The following is a 20,686-nucleotide window of genomic DNA, read 5'->3' as shown; positions in this document are numbered from 1 at the left end:
AAATTGATGAGCACAAAATTTGTCAAAACCTAACGATACGTTGTCAGAAGGAGTAACAGTGTAAAAGCCCATAAAGAGGTAGGTAGCATTTTGAACGTTTTGAATATCTCTTTATTTTTTCAACCAAGCATACGTCGTCATTTTAACTTCTTTGCATAACAGTGGTAAGCAGTTTTTCTTGGGGCTGTTACGTCGTAATCAATGAAATGACTGACTCTGTGTTTTTTTCCACAGCCCGTAGACCAATTGCCTCAAATTCATTGTAGTCATTTATTAGCAATTAAGAGACGGTAAATCTTGATAAACGTTCAATTAACACTGAAAAGCAGTTGAATATAGACTACTTTACATACATACATCATAGCCTTGCAAGACCCAAAAAACTACGTAGTCAAAAAAGCTAATACTAAACATATCTTAACAAAAGCAGACTCACAAACAGTAATTTTCCTTCAGTTTTACGGAACATTTAAACGTGTGAATGCTAAAGCGCTGCTAAACATTTCCTAAGCGTTTATTGACCGAAGCTGTTGCCAGTTTGATCTGTACTGCAAGACAGAGTAGGCTAATGCGTGGGCGCCCTATAGCAGTACTGCGTGGCTGTTGGCTGTATGCAGAAGCGGACCTTGGATTTTTGTTTGGGAGGGGAAATGAAATTACAATTACTTCATAACGTTATGTCATAAGGTTACATTGAAACGTGAAGTTATATAGAAGTAACCTTAAGAATACCAAAACAAAGTTTTCGGTTAGGAGATGTTACTTTCAATGCAAAAGCTATACATTACAAACATCTTATCAGAGTAAAGAAGTAGGCATTAAAATATTCAGAAAGTAGGCTTTGATATTTTTATAACGTCTTACTACAACCTCCAACCATTGGGCTCCTAAGATGTTATCGATTCCCGCAAAGCAAAAAAGCGCCTTCATGTCGTTTCGATGACGCACGACGCATTTGGGCTGAGACGATTTCATCAAACAGGGTCAACACATACGAAAAAACGAATTGAGATTTTTTGTTGCATTTACGCAGTTAAAATAGGCGAAAACAAGAGTTTGGGAGTGGGCATAGCCACGTGTGCCCCCCGGTTAAGCCCCTGGATGTGTGCTGTTAAAGCGACGCTTAAATAAGGCGTAATTATGCACGCGCTTTAGATAACAGACTTGTACACTACGGAACAGACCATTTACCTCGAATTGAACTCACAATGCTTTGGACAGATGCTTCCAAGGTTCATCTAAATAATTTACACGGCGCACTGTACGCAATTTTATAACGGTTCGCGAAACTTAGAATGGGAAGTAAATATTACTGTACGTCAGGTCTGCACAATCCAATATGACACATTTTCCAACGGTTCCCTCAATTTAGAATAGGAAATAAACGTTACTGTACGTCAGGTCTGCACAATCCAATATGGCACATATTTCTATCAGTTCTCCTACTTTAGAATAGGAAGTATTACTTTACGTCAGGTCTGCACAATCCAATATGGCACATTGTTCTATCAGTTCCCCTGCTTTAGAATAGGAAGTAAATATTGCTGTACGTCAGGTCTGCGTAACCCAACATGACACATATTTTTATAAGTTCCCTTACTTTAAAATAGAAAATAAGTATCACTGTAAACTAGGGATGTCCGATAATATCGGATCGGAGCCGACACCCGATACAAGTGATTATCGCTACTCGTCCGATAAATGGTATCGGTGCCGATCCGACACCAAATTGATCTTGGAAATTCAATCATGATTTGTGATTCAACGCAGTGAATTTTACACTGAAAGGTAAAATAAAAAATAGTACCTGGGTGTTAACAACTGGAGGCAACTAAACCTCATAACACTAGCGCATTTTTTTCCCAAAAAACTTCTAAAGTTCCCTTTGAACGTTTCAATTTTGTCTATTTTGCTCATTTGGGCAGAATTTGACGTCATTTGGTACGGGGTCGGATCGCGATACCAAAATATCGGGTAGGTATCGGGAAAGTAAGTATCGCACATCCATACTGTAAACCAGGCCTGTATAACCCAATATTGTACAAGGGTCGCAACAAGCAAAAAAAAATACTTCGCAGGCCCATTGTAACGTGCATATAATAATCTCGAGCAACCCCAAGTGCAAATAAAAAGCTGAAAACTTTTTATCAATTTAAATAGATACTTGACGAATTATTTTCGCACATAATCCTCGATATAAAGGCATTTATAGTTTTATTTAACAGAAATTGCGCTTTCTAGAGTTTGAGTCAGAATGCGCAACATGCTATAGTACGCATAGCTCTTTTAGGCTAAAAACAACAAAAAAAACGACAAAAACACAGAAATATTGGATAAACTTACGATTTTTTTATACCTTTTGTCAATTGTATTGCTTAACTTTGATCTGGTCTACACTTGGGTATAAAGTATATTCAGTTAAAAAGCTCTGTTCTAGTGGTTTTTAAACTTTTTTTTCACAGTCTGTACACCAAAAATTATAAAAAACAACATTTTCGCAACTTGACGATCGCCCGTAATACATGGCAAGGTAAAAAGCAAATGTTTCAATATGTCCAGTTTCTCAAATGATGTGAATTTGCTAGTGTTGCAAACAAGTCATTTTTAAATAATTCAAGTCCAAGTCTTTTTCAAATAATAACAAGTCAAGGTCAAGTCAAGTCATTATTAAAGCAAGTCAACTTTAGGTCAAAATTTAAACGGTAAACTATTAAAATTGCTAAACTTGCCCGTATAAGAGCAATATCTCAACTAAAAACAATAACCCAAAATATAGCAAGTTAATTGTTTTACGCACAAAAAGTTAGGGTAATAAATTTTTTTAAAGTGGTAAATGCAAAACACTTATTTTCAACCCGAGTCCTTCGACTCAATGACTTAAGTCAAAGTCAAGTCATCTTTTCGAAATAGTTAAGTTAATTCCAGTCATTTGATACAGCCAACCTCATTACAACACTGGTTTTTAAGTTGAAAAATAGTTTCGCGACACATTTAAAAAACTTTCGAGGAAGACAATTTTAAAATTACAGACTGAGTCTGATCGTATAACACACACATTTGTCCAGTCGTATAAAAAAGGGTTGCAAACCCCTGCTGTACATCATCATTAAACTTTGGAATGCTATAAAACTCTTGCCCTTCTGTTTGCGTGTACATTTCTTGGAAATTTGGAATGTTTTTCGACTTTTACACATATAGGAAACATACATGGACGAAAATTTGTCTAACTTTCTGAATCACTACCTGCGTTGAACAAAGTTTAATCTGCTTCTAAAAAGACCTGAATCAGACCGAGCGTAGTAAAACTTGCTATATTTAAACGGACTTTGAGCTGGGTCGTGCGACACACCGTTCAGTTTTAATTTAAATTGTTTGCTGAACCGTTGCCCTTAACTGTTGAGCTATAACAAATTACACAGCTCTTAAAATGCGGTTTTTACAAAAACTCTGTCGTTAGTTTCGTATTTACCGTTAACAAGCGTTACAACTTTCGCCACTTAAACAGCAATAAGTCATTTCGAACCTTTTGGCTGTACAGCAGCCTAAGTTTATACAACTGGTTTCTGGTCACTTATGTCGCATTTTGCGTGTTGCGTCATAAAGACAATTGTGATTTAACAAGGCCTAGTTCATGGTGGCGAATCTTTTTTTTATTACTTGGGTCACAAAACGTGCATTAATTTAAAGCCAAACTAAGGAAAAACAAATTTTCATGTCGTGGCTACATTCATTTTAAAACGAGGTGTTATATTTATCTAAACGTTACCTTTTTACATTTTGACAAGTATAAACGTTTGGGCAAACCCTTGGGAGACAGATTACTTTAAGAAACATGGTCCCACGTTGAAAACAATAAATGCTTCGTTTAATAATGTTCAGTCTAAAGGTCGCAAAAAGTATTATTCATTTTTAAATCGCCGACTGAAAAGTTTGGGAAATTATCCTTTATCTCCTACGAAAGCGGGTTACACGTTCAATACATGTTAACTGACTAGTTACCGGTACTAATAAATAGATAACTTAGTTCTTCATATATCCTTGATTAGTAAATATTTCGTATGATCAAAGAGATAATCTCTCTGGTATGATTAATGGAAAAATTACCGGGTAAAATTTTGGATTTGCATGGATATTAAGAAAGGAAAAGAGTTTACAAGTTACAATCAACAACTTCTTGAAGTAAATATTGCGGCAAATTTCAACAACGAGGCCACTTACAAACATTTGGTGAAGTTTATTTTTTTTCATGCGAAAAGTTGGCAAAAAATAGTTTGGAAAGGACAAGAGCCTGAATCCTCCCTTGCTAAACAACGCGTGTCATAGTTTTTAACTTGAGCAATGCTGGCAGTGAAATCAACGGTCAACAGGTCCATCATGTTTTTGCTCTTTATTTTCCTTATACGTTTATACGTAACGGCAAACCAAAGAGTTTCGCGAAAAACGAAACCAATCCAATACGTTTGCAACTTAAACGTAAATGCACAAAAAAATAAACTAATTTTTCGGGATACAACATAAAACCAAATTCAGCATCTTAGAATTCGATGGCAGCAGGCACAACTACAGTAATTTTTTACAAAATCCTAACATTAGTTATTTATTAATTACAAGCGTTTAATGAACATTGAAAAGGCTAATATTACACTTGAACTGCTAAAAAAGCACATCTAACTAATGAGCAATATTGCAGAGTGTTTTACAAACCAAATCTGAACTAAACCAACCTAATAATCAGGGTTTACGCTTGGTGAAAAAAATAATCTCGTGAACGATTGAAGATTGTTAAAAGACGATCGTTGCGCTACCATACTGCAAGTTATACACACACAAAATGTAAAAAGCGTATTTAAAAACACAGAACAATTGTAAAATAGCAGTGAAAAGAGTGAAGAAAAGTATTGCTTTTTAAAAGCAGTTTATCAAAATGTCTAACAATAAAAAAATCGACAATACTATAGAGCAGTGCATCTTAACCAGTGGGTTTATTTTAGGTGGGTCGCGATGCATTTCTAAATGTTGTAGTTTTCTATTAGATCGGGAGATTATTATTACGCAACATTTATGCAACAATGTAACAAATACGTAACAATTAGGTGTGTTGCGTCGCATTCACTATTTCAGTACGTACGCCAGCAATAAAAATGCAGGTTTTATGTAAATGTTAATCCTACTTCCTCATTAATTTGTTTTTTATTCGTTTGGTCATAGCTCATTGTGGGTCGCACAATAAATTCCATATCAGGGCAAAAGTAAAGAGTTTTTTCAATAATAATTTGAAAAAAAATCTAACAAATTTTTTTTGGTTTAATTAGAGCAAATTTGCATAAACGCAGGTGTTCAAAGTTTATGGGCGATTGACTTTTCTCTGACATCAGTAGATTGTGTATTACGACAGTGGAAAAAGCAGAAAAAAATAGCAAATCGCTTGCAGATGGCGCGAACGCAAATTTGTTAAAAGCCCAACTTAGTATAATAAAGAAAAACTGTTCGTAAAAATCACAAAAACACACCGAAGAATGGAAAAAGGTGTTGTTTTTTTTCAAAGCAGGCTTTAATCACTACTATTATTTTAAGATGAAAATATTAGACTATTTTAAGATGAAATATTAGACGGCGTCTTGCTGCCAAAAACAATAATTGATTTTTTCGTTTACATAAAGTTAAAGTTGGCAAAAAATAAAGCTCGACAGGCTTATAGGGTCAGGTTGGCACGTGGGCCTTAACAAGCTGAGCCAATTTAACATTTACATGCCACACCAACCGTTAAAAGTACATCGGGTGTACGGCAACACACGGCCCACGTCTAAATGATAACACTAAGCTATTCAAAAGTAACTCGCGGCCCACTAAAAATGGCTCTGCGGCCCACATTTTGGCCGCGGCCCACAGGTTGCCGACCACTGCCCTATAGGAACAAAATAAACGACTCGAGAAAAATTCAAAAGCATTTTGCACATGGCTCTAAATCTTATGAACTACTTATCATTTTGAGCATTTTTTCGGATTGTGCTATTTAATTATGTGCACCGATTTACATGAGGCAAACTATATCCTAAAAAAACAGAAATGTTTTGAACCATGACCATCCATTTTTTTATGAATGAATTCATAATGACGTATATTACGTATGATGACAATTTAGACGGCGTCATCATGTATGGACACATTTCAGCCGAAAATAAAAAAACAAACATGTGATTTTTTTGGATACTGAATGAAACATGTCAGGTCAGAAAGCGTCAGGTGTTAAACTAGTCCACATAACGAGCCTATGATTTTAAAGCTAGTAAAAAAGTAAGTCTTACAGGTTCGACTTTTTAAATTTTAAGTACACATAACATTAACAAACGCATTATTACAAAAGATGCAAACTGCGACATAGAATTAACATTTTTTGCCATGTTGTATTCCTACAGAAACAAAAAACTAGTTAAAAGCCCGATATGTAGTTATGCAATGCAACTTAGTAGCAAAACATAGGCGGCATTCAATATTATTTTATCTGTAACAGCAGCAAACGTTTTAAGTTATGTTCCAACCATTTTTTAAAGTCTATGTTGCTATTCAACGCAATACACATGAAAAATACGTAGTACATATAGAATACAAAGTTTTAGTCAAATAGCATTGTGAAACTTTTCTAAATACTAGTTGACATAGTTTAATAAGTATGTTGTTACGCAGTGGGGCATCAAATGTCCACAACATTAAATGATGTTTAGCGACATTTTAAGTCAAGTTGCAATATGAAGTTTTTTTTTGCGTCAAGCTGTAACCAAAATGTTTAGAAGTCAAACGCCTGAACAGTAAGCCATGTCTTGCAACAGAACAGAAAAACATAAGCAAGCATTTTAACATAATTACAACATATGATAGACATTTTCACTATGTTGTATTCTTAAAGTTTTCAAAAAACGTGAAAAAAGTTTAACGCCAATACAAATATGTTGTGACTCATATTGCTACTCGCGGTTGCCAGGTCAAACGGTTTTGAAAAATGCACGACAATCCAGTTTCGGTTGTGACGTGAGGCGACGTCATAATACGCCAAGCACGCCAAGCACGTCGCTTTTCAACCCTTGCTCTTTCGTTTGGGTGGAACTCTAGGTGCACAACAAATCGCTTTCCTAATTAATAATAATAAAAAGGATTTCCGAAAATACAGGTTTGGGGCCGATACCCGTTGCCAAGTTGTAGTATTGGTGTTTGCACGTTTTAAGGATACTAGGGCTAAATTAATAAGAAAATTTTAGGCGTCATTTGCAATCCAAAACAGCAAAATTCTACTTCGAGTTATAAATAAGTTAAAAAAAGTAGGTTAACGACTGGACGCAACTAAACTTTTTAACCCTAAACCTAACTTTGGCTTAATTGCATGACAACAATAACCTATTTGGACGTTTCAATTTTATAACAAAAAGAGCTTGTGCTGATGTAGTTATGTGGTATCGGATAAGACGGGCGTACATTTTAGTCCACAATATATCGGGTATCTGTATGGCAATGAAAAGTCAACTTTTCGGCATCCTCCACAATAATGTGAGCACCATACTTCTCTTGGTCGATAGCCGCATTTGTCTTTTTCAAAAACTGAAAACAAGTGGCAGGGTTGACAATTTGTATGTGGCTATACTTCTTGGACGGAATTCAAATTACAGGAGCACTGGCTTCCCTGGCAAGACACCGAAGTCTCGTGCGACCAGCAGTTCACCGAACCCGACGAAAAACCAGAATAAAACGCGACGCCAGAACTCGCAGCTTGGTTTCCCTGAATGCAAGGAACAACATTCGCATCTTGCGCGCCATTTTCCGCCAAAGTAGTTTCGGGTTTAAGGTCGAGACACAACCTCGTCGTTTCGGCGCGCGACTCCTCAAGGTGACGCAACCTATCGATGACGTCACTGAGCGATTTACGCAGTTGTGGGTCGGCGGTGTTGGGCGGGCGGTTGGTGAGCGCCTTGTAGAAGCGCCCGAAGTCGCGCATGAGCGAGTAAGATTGCCTGAAGGAGGAAAGCTCGCGGGGAAGGACTTGCTGGCGATCGGAGCCGAAATAAACAAAGTGGAAGCTTTGCTTGCGAAGAAAGGGAATGTGGATTGCTCGCTGGCTTTGCAATAGAGCGGCTAGGCCGATCTGAAAGGGCTCGTCCAGCTGGTTTAAGTTGCAGTTGAGCGTTGGTTTGTGGCTCGCGACAAGCACGACGTGTTGACTGGCGGCCAGCGCCTCTGTGCTCCACTTGACCGGCTCTTGCATCTGCGTCTGTCGCCACAAGTTGCAGTCGACTTGGAGGCGTGCGTCCCTGTGGAGGATTTCTGCCAGCAGATGAGCGGCCTCCTTGTGAGGCGAGCTGCTATCTTCCGACGAGCTTTCCACCAACACCAGGCAACTTCCCTTGACTGAAAAACAATGCTATTAATGGAAAACTAAGGTTATTTTACAGTCCAAGGTTTCGCAATCCCTGGGTCGCCACTTAGGATGTCCGATAATACCAGATCGGACAAAGATATTGATGGCAACTAATGTTATTTTACACATAACAAGATAGTAGGAAATCGATATTTTTCGTACAGTTAACTCATTTGAACTTAACGAAAATGCCAACACTCTTGACTAAAAGCAAACCCAAACGCATTTTTAAAAACTAATTTTAATTTACACATCACAGGATAGTAGTAAATCTTTATTATTATTATCGGTAATTTAGAAAATTATCGGTAATTTTAGAAAAACTTTACAGTCTAGTGTTCCTCAGGCTTTGGGTCGCGACTAGGAATGTGCAATAATATTGGATCGGTGCTGATACCTGTACAAAATGGTAGTATCGATACTATTTCGACACTAGGGTGGCAACTTAAACGCTTAGTCAAGTTTTATCCTAATAGATTAAAAAATAAACTTTTAACCGGGATAAAAAAAAATATCGGACCTCCCAAGTCGCGGCTCGGGACAAAAAATTGTTGGCTTCGTTTTGATCTGTTTCGGTCGCTGACTGCAGCAGTTTACACCAAAGGGAAGTACGCAGTTCGAATTTTTTTGCGTAATATCTCCGGAAGTAAACAAGATATCGATCAAAAATTTTTACACATTACTCAAAGCAACCTAACTTAGCCAGCAATCAGTTTACCTGGTTAGACGCAGTTTACCTGGTTAGACTTTTGAGATTGCTACAAAATTTGTAAAAATTAGCAAAGAAAATACAAAGACATTGCTCGTACTAACTAAATTCGAACTAAGTTTTACTAATAAGTTATTACTTATTAGTAAGTTATTACTTATTAGTAGGGCGATTATTACCAAAAAACTAACAAATTTTGACCTGAAAAGTTAAAATTGTGACAAATTTTGACCTAAAAATAATTTATTTTGACAAAATTTTGACCTGTTAGAAATACATTGATTTAAACAACCTAGGCGTCGTTAATCACGCGTTTTTTATACCGTATATTGCTCTTAAGACGATATAATACGGTTAAAATGACTTTGAATATAAATTAAAAAAAAATGAACGATCAATTTCAAAAAGCTGACTATAGTTTTTTTTTAAATTTTTTAAGCGATTTAGGTGCATTTTTATTCGATTTCGACTTGAAAAAATTTTGACAAATTTTGACCTAACGTGTAAATTTTGACAAAATTTTGACTTTTTTTGACAAGTCAAAAAATAATCGCCCTACTTATTAGTAATAGCTTATTTGTGTTTGGTTTACTAAAAAGAGACTTGAGTCGCCAAAGTTTCGCTGTTGTGCTGATGTTTAGTAATTGTGTTGCCATAAAAAAATCTTTTGTTGGATAACAACGAGTGTTAAACATTTATGTTTTATCCGCTAATTAGAACCTTTAAAAAGTTTTTTGTTTTATCTCTAATAATACATTTTTTTTGTTTATGACATTCGCACTCCCACAAGAACACAAAACCCATCCGACTAGATCAATTTTATCAACCATTTTCAACAGTTCAATACAGGACGCACAAAAAGAAACAGAGGATAGAAGAAAATAATTTACCGATTTGATTTGTTTGGTTGTACTTTGCGATGTAACCTGAAAAACAAAGTAGCAAGTCAAACATACAGGCTCAGTACAAAACGAAGTTTGTCGGTTAATTTAGGCATGCAAGGCAAAAACGTCATGGCTTTTACGTAGAGCAGGGGTGGGCAACGTGCGGCCCTTCTTCCAGGTATTTTTCCCTAAATAAGGCTATAGGCTGGTTCACACTAGACGCGTTAACGTCGCGTCTGGCGTCTAACGGCTAACGTCGTCCAGCTCACACATAACGCGTTGCCAGCGTTAACGGCAAATTTCCTCCCTTCTAACCGAAAGCGTCAAAGTTGAAATATTTCAACTTTTCCGCAACCGAAAGCGTTTTTCAAAAACTTTTCAAAAACGCTTTACGTTAACGCTAGACGCGTCAAATGTAAACCAGCCTTATGAGTGTGCACCATGTTGGGACTTTTGCTCTATCAGTTTCCTGTTTGAAGTGCGATGTAACCCATGAGCTACACCGCTACACTATGCAGTTGAACTCAAATGGGAAGCATCTATTACAAAACAATCTTCATTTATAAAGGTTTACTTGGGTCACGTTGTTATAATAAAGAATTGTTTTGCAAAAATTACACTTGTCTAGTACGGGTAAAGGTGTAACACACTTTTGCCACGCATATTGACTGAGATGTTATGTTTAACAGCTGGTTTTGAATTAAAGCTGTTGATTAAAAAGGCTTCAATGGAATTGTAGGAAAAGTTATTTCCGAATTCACAAGTAGACAGCACTGACAAAACCGCCGTAGTTGCAGCCAAGTAGCTCATTAGTTTTTCTAGAAAAATCTGAAAATTTGAATTAGTGTTTATTTGATGTGCGGCCCTCCTGTAAGCATTACATTTCCTAACTGGCCTTTGTGTTAAAAAGGTTGCCCAACCCTGACGTAGAGGGTATTTAAAAGTTAGGGGGTCAAACTACCCTTAGGTGTAACACGTATGGGTCGTGACTCAAAATTTTTTTGTCATTTGATTCTCAGTCATTCAAATGGTTAGATTTATTGAGATTGGTTGTGAGCAAGATTTCTCGAAAGTTTTAAAAAAAACGTGAGAGAAATGCAAAGGCACCAGTCATATCAATTAAATTCGATATACTTATGCTATGTGTTTTATGCTTTGTTCTATGAAAAAAATTCAGTGAAGATAATTGGGTTGACATGCTTCGCTGAAAAATTAAGCTTAGTATTTGAATCGCTGGAAAAGAAGATTGAGAAACACTGCTGTGACAAAATCTATATAAAGCATTATAAATTGGCAATTATGTAGATGGAACTCCAGAAATATAGACGGATGCTGCTGTTTTATAAAATCACGATCTTAGAGACAGCTGACTCGATGAACCTTACAGTCTTTCGCTGTCTCCTGGGAATGTCAAATATTTCAAAACATTGTGATTTCGGCGATTCTCGTTTTTTTTTTTTTTTGATGTTCCAAATAAAATATTATCCTTAGTGTTAGCAATATCAAGAACAAGTTCAGGTATTTCAAAAAGAAAATACTGTAAACGAATGAATTCAATCTGTCACTAGGGTATTTATCAATTGTGCAATGTATTAATAAACACAATGGCTTACTCAAGTTGATTAATATCTTATTTGAATAGAATATAAATACATACAAAATAGTAAAGGTATAACACATCAGTGTTAATAACATTAAGTGCAATTTATTTAAATGAACGAATAGCTTAAATCGTGACACAACAAGGTGCCATAGTGAAAACAAATGAATTCAATATGTCACTGAAGTATTTATCAATTGTGCAATGTATTAATAAACACAATGGCTTACTCAAGTGGATTAATATCTTATTTGAATAGAATATAAATACATACAAAATAGTAAAGGTATAACACCATCAGTATTAATGACATGAAGTGCAATTTATTTAAATAAACTAATAGCTTAAATCGTGACACAACAAGGTACCAGGACTGCATAGTCGGTTAAAAATAACCTAGGCCCGACTCCAGCCAAAATAATGAACCCAAGTTCCCCTCCAGCCAAATTGACAATGTTGGCGAGTATTGAGTCCGACTGCGACTCTACAGCTATACTCCACCCATTTACGTAACTAAAAGAGGTTTGATATTCAGCAATGAACTAATAGGGAGTCACATAGTTCATCCACCAACAATACATGGTTGAAATATATTACACCATATGATAAACTACCTATCCAATTTAGAGTTTCGAAATCTGGTTTTGCACATGTGCCAGTCAGACTCACTCGAGTCTTGAGTTCAACTTAAGCAAAATAAACCGACTCTATTCAGTCCCGAGTCTGCTTCTGCAAGTTACTTATAGCAACTAAATTCAGGACAATTCCAAAGTCAAGGCACTGTATGCTTAGTAACCTTTGACCTTAAGCCAGATAAAACCTACACAAATCACGTAAAACTAAATGTACAAGGTTAACAGTTAGTGCCCAAACAAACCTTTTTTGCAGTTGCGCCAAATACAGAAGCACAGTATGAATAAGGCAATGAAGGCTGCTGATCCAACAGCAGAAGCAATTCCAATTATGGAGGCATCACTTGTTGTATCTGTGCCAAAGTTAGACTTAATTAGCCCGAGTACAGAAAAATAGTTAGTAAAGGTAAGAAGTTAGGTTGGTAACTACAGATCCATCTTTGAAAATGACTGCGAGATGTATTAATCACTCTCCAATAACAGAATGTCGTCATTTGATTCTGCTTTAATAGAATTTTTTAATTAGCTTAATTCTATTATCGAAAACAGAGCTTTCAAAACTAGGGGTAGTGACCCTATCAAGGGTCAAACCACAAATCTCATGTGATCATACATATTAATTTCACACAACTTGTTACAACTGAGGTAAAACATATTTTATTTTTCAAATAAAATAATGAATATTTTAAAATTATACAGAACACCATTCTGAATTAAGTTGCATGTTAGTGTAACAAAACTGTTACAAATATGAAAAAAAATAAATAAAATTAACATTTACAAGGGATTGGGCGTTTATTTCCAGACTGAAAAGTTTGGGAAATTCTGATTTGAAATACACCAATTTTTCTGAAATACTGTGTTATAGAGAATTCAAGCATAAATTGATGCTATTTTGTTTTTTAATTTATTGTCCAAACTGGTAACCCATCTCTTTTAGTAAAAACGAAGCTTTAGCAACACAATTATCTTTACTGATCTTTTTCATAAGTGACATAATATACAACAAAAATCATTTTTAGTTAATTAAATGTCTTTGTATTTTTTCCGCATTTTCTCAAATTAAAAAAACAATTCCAGTTTCGGAGAAATCTCACTTAAAACAAATCACAATAAATATAACCATTTAAACTAATGCAGTCGGCGACTTAACAAAATCAAAACAGCTACACATGTGAATGAACAAAATATACAATCAAAATAAAATTTAATTTAACTAATATGCCTTTGTATTTATTCCACATTTAAAACACAACAAGATTTGGTGAAATCTTGCCCAAAACCAGTTACAATAAATCTAACCATGTGAAACGAAACCAAATCAAAACAGACGCAAAATTTTTTGTCACTACCAAAGGGTTTAGAAACACTAAATAAAACACAAGATAATTCAGTGGTTTAAACTATTTTGTATATATTCTGATGACAAACTCATTAAGTTATGTAAAAACTCAATTATTTACCTTGTACAAGAGGGGTGCTCATTTCTTCAGATGGATAAAGGTAATCCGTAGGCTCGTAATCGTCAAACTCATAGTAATCTTCATCTATTTGACCTACAAAAAGAAAGTTGGATAAATTGAAATAAATGTATTATCATTAGGGTGATTATTTTTTGACCTGAAAAATTAAAATTTTGACTGATTTTGACCTAAAAATGATTTTATTTTGACAAAATTTTGACCTGTTAGAAATGCATTGATTTAAATAACCTAGGCATTGTTATTCACACGTTTTTTTATACCTTATATTGCTCTAATGAAGATATAATAAGGTCAAAATGACTTTGAATATAAATCAAAACTAAATGCTTTTGATAAAATTAAACGATAAATTAAAAAAAAATGAACGACAAATTTCAAAAAGCTGACTATAGTTTTTTTTTTTTAATTTGGTAGACGATTTATGTTGACTTAAAAAAATGTTGACAAATTTTGACCTGACTTGTAAATTTTGACTTTTTGTGACGTCAAAAAATAATCGCCCTAATTATCATTATCCAGATACTATCTAACATAATAGTGTTTGGAGCATAATGGTTGGAGGTGGTAGTAAGACAGAGTAGGAATATCAAAGATTACAGGAGTAGGTGCATAACTTTTGTAATTATAAAATATTAATTTTCAAGCCAATTCTAACAGCTGACAAAATATAGTCATAAAAAAAATTAATACCTTGTTTTGTCAAATTAACTGGTGGCGCGCTTTCTTAGTTTAGCAAGGTTTGTTGTAATTCTTTAGAGTACTGCCTTTATTAGGGAAAAAAAGTTTTTTTTGTTGGATTTCTGTTTCAACTTTAAAGGGTTGATTAGATTTCAGTGTACGTTTTAAAAAGAAAACAATATTATAGGTGGCCGACTACGGGATAAAAAAAATACTGTCCATTTACTAGATTTAAACAGTTATCCCATATATTTTTGCTATACTCTGTGAAAGAGTGAACCTTTGGTAAATATAATTGATACTTAAGACAAAATAAGATACATAGTGTGGAATATTTTTACTAAACACTCACATTTTGTACTTATAAAATAGAGTGTAACTTCACTGTTTTGTTAAACAAATAAAAAAATAATAATGTGACTTATTTGTATACATGGCCAGCAATAAATAGTAAAAAACTGAATTGTGAAACAAACCAAACATATCAGTTCTAAATATTTCTAACTTTGCTAATATTAATAAAAAAACGTTATTGGAATAAGTAACACCACAAAAACAGCAGTTCAGTTTCCACCATTTGATATGGTCTTACAACATTAAAGCTATTAATCACATGCCACCTACAACAGGCAGCGCACAATTCAGCATGGCTTATATTCAAAATAGGAACTGGCCTGCATAATTTCAACATGATAAATGCTTGCTACGAGGAAAAGTTGCTGGTCCAATGTTTTTGTGTCTGATACACTCTTTGTTGAGTTCAATAGGTTTTTGCGTTTACCACAAGTACTATTATAATACCAACATGTAGCTATCAAATATTAAAAAGTAAACTTAAAAAGACTTTAAACATAGTTGACTAAAAAAATTCCATCGCTATCATTTTTTAAATAGTTCAAATTGTGCTTTTTTGGAATTTAAAAATATTTATAAAACATGGGGCTAAACATTGTTTTTATTAATCTGTCATAAGTGAATAAAATTGTTGCTCTACCAAGTGAATGCCAATTCTATTATGTCCATAGTTTAATTTACTAAATATACTTTCTAACAACTAATTACTATTGATTTAAATGATGCATTTTTTACAAGCTACACATTAAAGAAATATACATTTTAAAATCCATATAAATGTAATTTTTGTTATATTACAGGTATTTTATCATGTATATTCCTACTTACTATTTGCTTTTTCGTCGAGGCAGTATAATGTACTTTTTACTTCGTCTTTATCACACCCTAAAGAAAAGTAAGATTGTTATTACACACTAAATGTAAAGAAATGAAAACAAAAACCTGAATTTTCTTAAATATAATGAAAAAAAATAATCAATTCCAGTCTATTACTAAAGAAAAAGCACTTGAGATTTACAAGAAAATTATGAAAAGCGCAAAATATTAGGTTGTTTTTCAGATGTTTATGTTTCACCACTCAAACAAGCATTAAAGGCCAAATTTTTGGGCCACATATTTAATTCAGCTTTTTATTAATTGCCGGCAAAAAAACTCACAAAATCAAACTTTTAAAATGTGAATCAGACAAAAATACCTTTTTGTTTCCACTATAAAAACATGTTATTATTAAAATTTGTCTTTAAAACTGTGGAAAAACAAGCCATACTAGATGTCCGCTGCTTGTTTGATTTTAATTTAAAACCAGTGGTTCTCAACCGCAGGTCCGCGGTCAACTTTCCTGCATGTCCGCCAAATTGTTACAATCTTAAATCTCAACTAGAAAATGCAAGATGTTGAAGGCTTGCCCATTAAATTTAGAACTTTGCCAGTTCCGTTAGTTGCAGAATTGTGACGTAACATAGACTTATGGTCTACTTTGGACTTAATCATACGTCACAATGCAAGTGTTGTGCCCAACTGTTTAAAAGTAAGCTACAGCTTGTTTATTTAAGTCATAAATTTTAAGACCAGTTGTATGTGAAAAACCTTAATAGAACCACGTATAACACGTATGATATCAAAGAGACAGCAGCAAATTGCTCATTGAATGGAAGTTTCCATTCTTTGCTTTTAAGTTGCATACTTTTGTCATATTTGCATTTTGGGTTGATTTTGATTTTTGAAGGTCCACCGGTCCGCAATATTTGTTTTGAAATTCTACCGGTCCGTACGATAAAAAGGTTGAGAACCACTGCTTTAGACAACAAAAACTATGGCTGTCCAATTTGATACCAAATTACAAGATAAATAAATATGTTAAAAATGCTTAAACATTTACTTATTATAGACAAGTCGCTTTTAGCCTACATAAACATATTTAATCAAAACTTACCCGGAATTCTCAGAGATTTAGTGGCATGTTGACTGTCCAACCTTCTTTGGTAGAGAGGCAATGTTTGCAAATCGACGGTCATGTGGTGACCTGGTCGGATAAAATTTTTCTGGCTCCCTCTTCCCACACAAATGTAGTTAAAGTGAACCTGTAGTGTCAAGATAAACTACAATGAATAGCACAGCCCATACACAAGTAGGAGCAAAAGTTTGTGATTTATTTTTCTAAAAAAATTTTAAGATACTGGCTTGAGTTGTAGTTAGACGTAAAATGAATATCAAAGCCCATACAGAAGTAGGTAGAATTTTGTTAGCATTTAGAATAAGTAAATGGCTGGAAGTTGTAGGTATTTTCAATGTTTAAAAAGAAAGAAAAATATTTAAAACACTAACATATAGCTACTAACCTTTGTATGCGCTTTAAAATACATTCTTCATATAACTACAACCTTCAGGCATAATGCACCAAAGATAAACCACATGTTCAACATGTAGTGTGTTTGTGTAATGATGTAAGTTTGTGTTAACCATGTTATGAGTGGAAATACATTAGTTTTGTGTGTTAGTATAAAAAAATATAAAAATCATTTTATTTTCCTTATTTTCTTGTTTTCATTTTTTTCATTGATTTAACCACAAGCATATGGCAGCTATGTTGCCAAATAAATGCCTTCGGAAAAAACTTGTTACTCAAGGTACACAAGCAATTGGGTTTTTAAACCAAAATAGTTAGCGTTTTAACGATGCTATAACTGATTAAACAATAAACAAGAAGCTTTTGCATTGCCTATTTTTTCTTTTTTATTGTTAAACATATTTCACATATCTACAATGTTGTTGTGGAATAAATGATCAAATTTTGAAATATCTGAATAATTCAAATGGTGGTATACCTCTCCGTTTCTATTCTCAAAAGTATCCATTGCATGAAGGTCGAGCCTGTACTTTTGAGAACCTGCCATTTTTGAATTGGTGACAGAAAGATAGAAACCTTTGACAAATTTATGCAGCATTGCAACTTGAAAGTACATAATTAGATTGTTATCAATTTGTCACATTTAAAACAATACCTAATCTTTTAAACGGAATAGGTAAAATGACACAGGATGTTTTAGATTGATATACTTTACACAAATTTACTGATTTTGTAACAGCAATGGTTACGGCAAAAAACACAAGTTTTTTTTTATCACACATTTTTTTTATTTTTTTTTATTTAAAGAATGCTTTATTCCATTTTTCAAATATATTGCTAACAGTTTGCTTATATCATACAGTTTAATGTCATATTTTCTTTTTTTAAAGATATTAAAAATGTAAAACTAGCAAATCTCATTTTATTTTACTATTTCCTCTCAAGGTCAAGTTTTAAATGCGTGTTACCTTCATATGACCATGAAATGTTGAGAGCGATGTGCAAATCGCCATTCTCAAGAAAGAAATAGTACTTTGGTTTACTTAATGTAGGTTTTGGAGCAGTTACTGCATCATCAGTAGACCAAGGTGGTCGTAAAATCGCTAAAAAATTAAAAAAATATAATATTTGATATCATGGCTTTCCAATTTTTTTATTAATCATGAATAAAGTTACAGTATGGTGAAAATTTCTTAAGTTGGGATATTTTTTAACAAAGTTTACCTAACTTAAGTTGGGACTTTTTCAAGTAGTTCGTTCATAATCATCCTGCATTTTGCAAAATAAAATGCTTGATTTGAATGCCCAAAAGGCCTGTGTGATGTTTTGCATTTTATTTACAAGCGCCAATTTAGGGGGGCAAAATTTTGACTACTATTAGTATTATCAAATTGGCGAAAATAAGCGATGGTTGTATCTTTAGCTAAAAAAATCCAACACAATATGGCATGAGTACCATTCTATCAGGTGACATCGCCTTCAACACCATATTATGCCATACCTAATATACAGCAGAGTGCAGGACACAAAAAGTTCCGTTGAAATGTATCTGTATGTAGCTATTATATAAAAATATAGATAGATAAGTGTTACCTGTTGCGTTGCAGTATTTCATGGATGTTTTAGTTTCGCATTGACCGCTACAGGATATTTTGCCGGCAACCAAACCAATTAAAGCAAGTAAACAAACGTACAAAGTAACATAGCGCTTTTGCAAAAGCATTTTAAACAGTTAACAAACTGCAAAGATAGAAAAACATTATTGTTACATCCAAAGTATCAATTTTTGAAAATTAACAAATAACAAGTCATGCTTCTATCCTTCTTTTTTTTGGTTTATGCAATATGAGGAAGTAACAAAGTGAAAATAAAAAATAAAAAAATTGCACTGTGCTAATATTTCCATCAAAAATTCACAAATCTATTCCTTCTATTAAAATTAAACAGCTGACAGCAAAATTTCTAGCAAAACTAGCAATTAAGTTCACACACTATTAAAATATATATATACATTTTAAAGCAAAGGCATCATCAGTGTATCTTAATTCTAAATGAAACAGCTGTTGATAAACCAAGTATATGTTTGACATATTCAACATTAGGCTTGTCGATCTAGTAAAGCAAACATAAAAGAGAAACCTGAAAGTAGTAAAACAATATTTACCCTGTATTGTGAAAGTCGAAACGAAAGTAAAAGGCAATGTGGCCTGATTGTGATACAAGGTAAAATCCTGATTTTAAAGGTTTTAAATCAAGCTTTTTTATTTTGTACATAAAGTGTTAAAAGCATTTTTTGTTTCGTTGTAAATGAACAGTTGAAATTTGTACTTGGAATCACAATTTCACTTACAACATTTTTTTAATATAAAAAGGCATAGCGCTTCTACTTAATTTTTTTCTGTAGTTTAAGAATAAATATACAATAAATTTAGTAGTATGTTAAATGTTGGCCACTGTTGACATTTATCTTGTAAAAAGCATCATTTTAGTTTGCAGATTTTGGGGATTCTTTTGTAAATTTTTAAATCTGAATTAGTTAAACTTTTCAACAAGTTTACAGTAAGTCTTCTAAATTTTTTTATTTTAAGAATGGGGTCAAGGTGTGGCTTCTAGTAACTGTAACTATTTCATCTAACCACTAACTGCTATTTTTTTGCTGCAGTACAATTTAAGAACTGTTGGACAAATTTGAAAGAATGTTTTGGTCTCTTTAAACACTTTAAAAACACTGCATATGGGCATAATTTACAGTTTTTTTTCAAAAGTAAAGAATTTATTTTGTACAAGATGTCCGATATTTCACCAAACAACTGTATAAAAGATGTTACTCAATCTACTGCAACATTAAACTCTAACTCTATTTTAGTCAGGAAATACAATTACCTTAGCAGGAAAGCAGAGAACGACAAAACGCAAGATGCAATTAAGGAAGTGATTATAGAAGCATACAAACTGTACCATAGCTACCCCATTCAAGGTTGTGTGGTTTAACAGTTCTTTTTGGTTTCAGTTAGAATAGTTGTTTGAATTGCTTTCTACGAATACTACTGTTGTAACTGTAATTTTTAAAAGGCTATAAAAGCTACCTTAAAGAAATAACCAGTTTTACACTGACCAAAATCCAAAAGAATTTAAGCAAATATTTTCAAATTTATTGATTTGACACAAGTCTTTGAAGCTAAACAACTTGACTTTAGTTCAATAATTTTATCCAATGGCCTTAACTTCATGTGCTTTAGTTTAAGATATTTTAGTAGAATCGGGCTGCTTTAACCAAATATTTATATTTGCAAAAAATGCTAACCTGATATTTATTTGTTTACATGTTCACCCTGCAAATTATACCCGGAATAAAATGCATGCACCAGGTTTAACATTTTTCGGATGTGAACCGCATTACTTGGATTTGACTAGGCAATGACTAGAACTGGTTGAATTAAAAAAAATGACTGATTTCTCCCACAGCAAACAACTGTTAACATTCCTCACAAAATTTATGTTTTTCTGCAATCAAAACACTATTTTTTTCAATTTGTGCACATCATATAAGTTTTAATAAATAATACTAACTTGTTATATTTTTCGACAAAGGTT

General features: G+C 33.6%; 1 protein-coding gene across 1 annotated transcript; it reads right to left on the bottom strand.

Annotated features, from left to right (window-relative positions):
* Positions 1-7,050: 7,050 nt before the first annotated feature.
* LOC146146739 (uncharacterized) lies at positions 7,051-20,666 on the bottom strand. Its single transcript, XM_083387023.1, has 9 exons — positions 18,686-20,666; positions 18,061-18,195; positions 17,571-17,695; positions 16,679-16,826; positions 15,574-15,630; positions 13,693-13,785; positions 12,475-12,582; positions 10,004-10,039; positions 7,051-8,394 (listed from the first exon to the last, which is right to left on the bottom strand). The coding sequence occupies exons 1-9, from the start codon at positions 18,813-18,815 to the stop codon at positions 7,628-7,630; spliced, it is 1,599 nt and encodes a 532-aa protein (XP_083243149.1). The 5' UTR covers positions 18,816-20,666; the 3' UTR covers positions 7,051-7,627.
* Between the last annotated feature and the right edge of the window lie 20 nt (positions 20,667-20,686).

The sequence above is a fragment of the Ascidiella aspersa genome, chromosome 4 (assembly GCF_963924565.1).
Source record: "Ascidiella aspersa chromosome 4, kaAscAspe10.2, whole genome shotgun sequence".
Taxonomy (NCBI): domain Eukaryota; kingdom Metazoa; phylum Chordata; class Ascidiacea; order Phlebobranchia; family Ascidiidae; genus Ascidiella; species Ascidiella aspersa.
This window is presented reverse-complemented; position numbering and strand designations above follow the sequence as displayed.

Excerpts from the sequence above, each read along its gene's own strand:
- LOC146146739 (XM_083387023.1), bottom strand. The coding sequence starts at position 18,815 with ATGCTTTTGCAAAAGCGCTATGTTACTTTGTACGTTTGTTTACTTGCT. Across the intron at positions 17,696-18,060 it reads CATTTCATGGTCATATGAAG|TTGCAATGCTGCATAAATTT; the intron begins GTAACACGCATT and ends TGTACTTTCAAG. Across the intron at positions 10,040-12,474 it reads TTGGCGCAACTGCAAAAAAG|GTTACATCGCAAAGTACAAC; the intron begins GTTTGTTTGGGC and ends TTTGTTTTTCAG.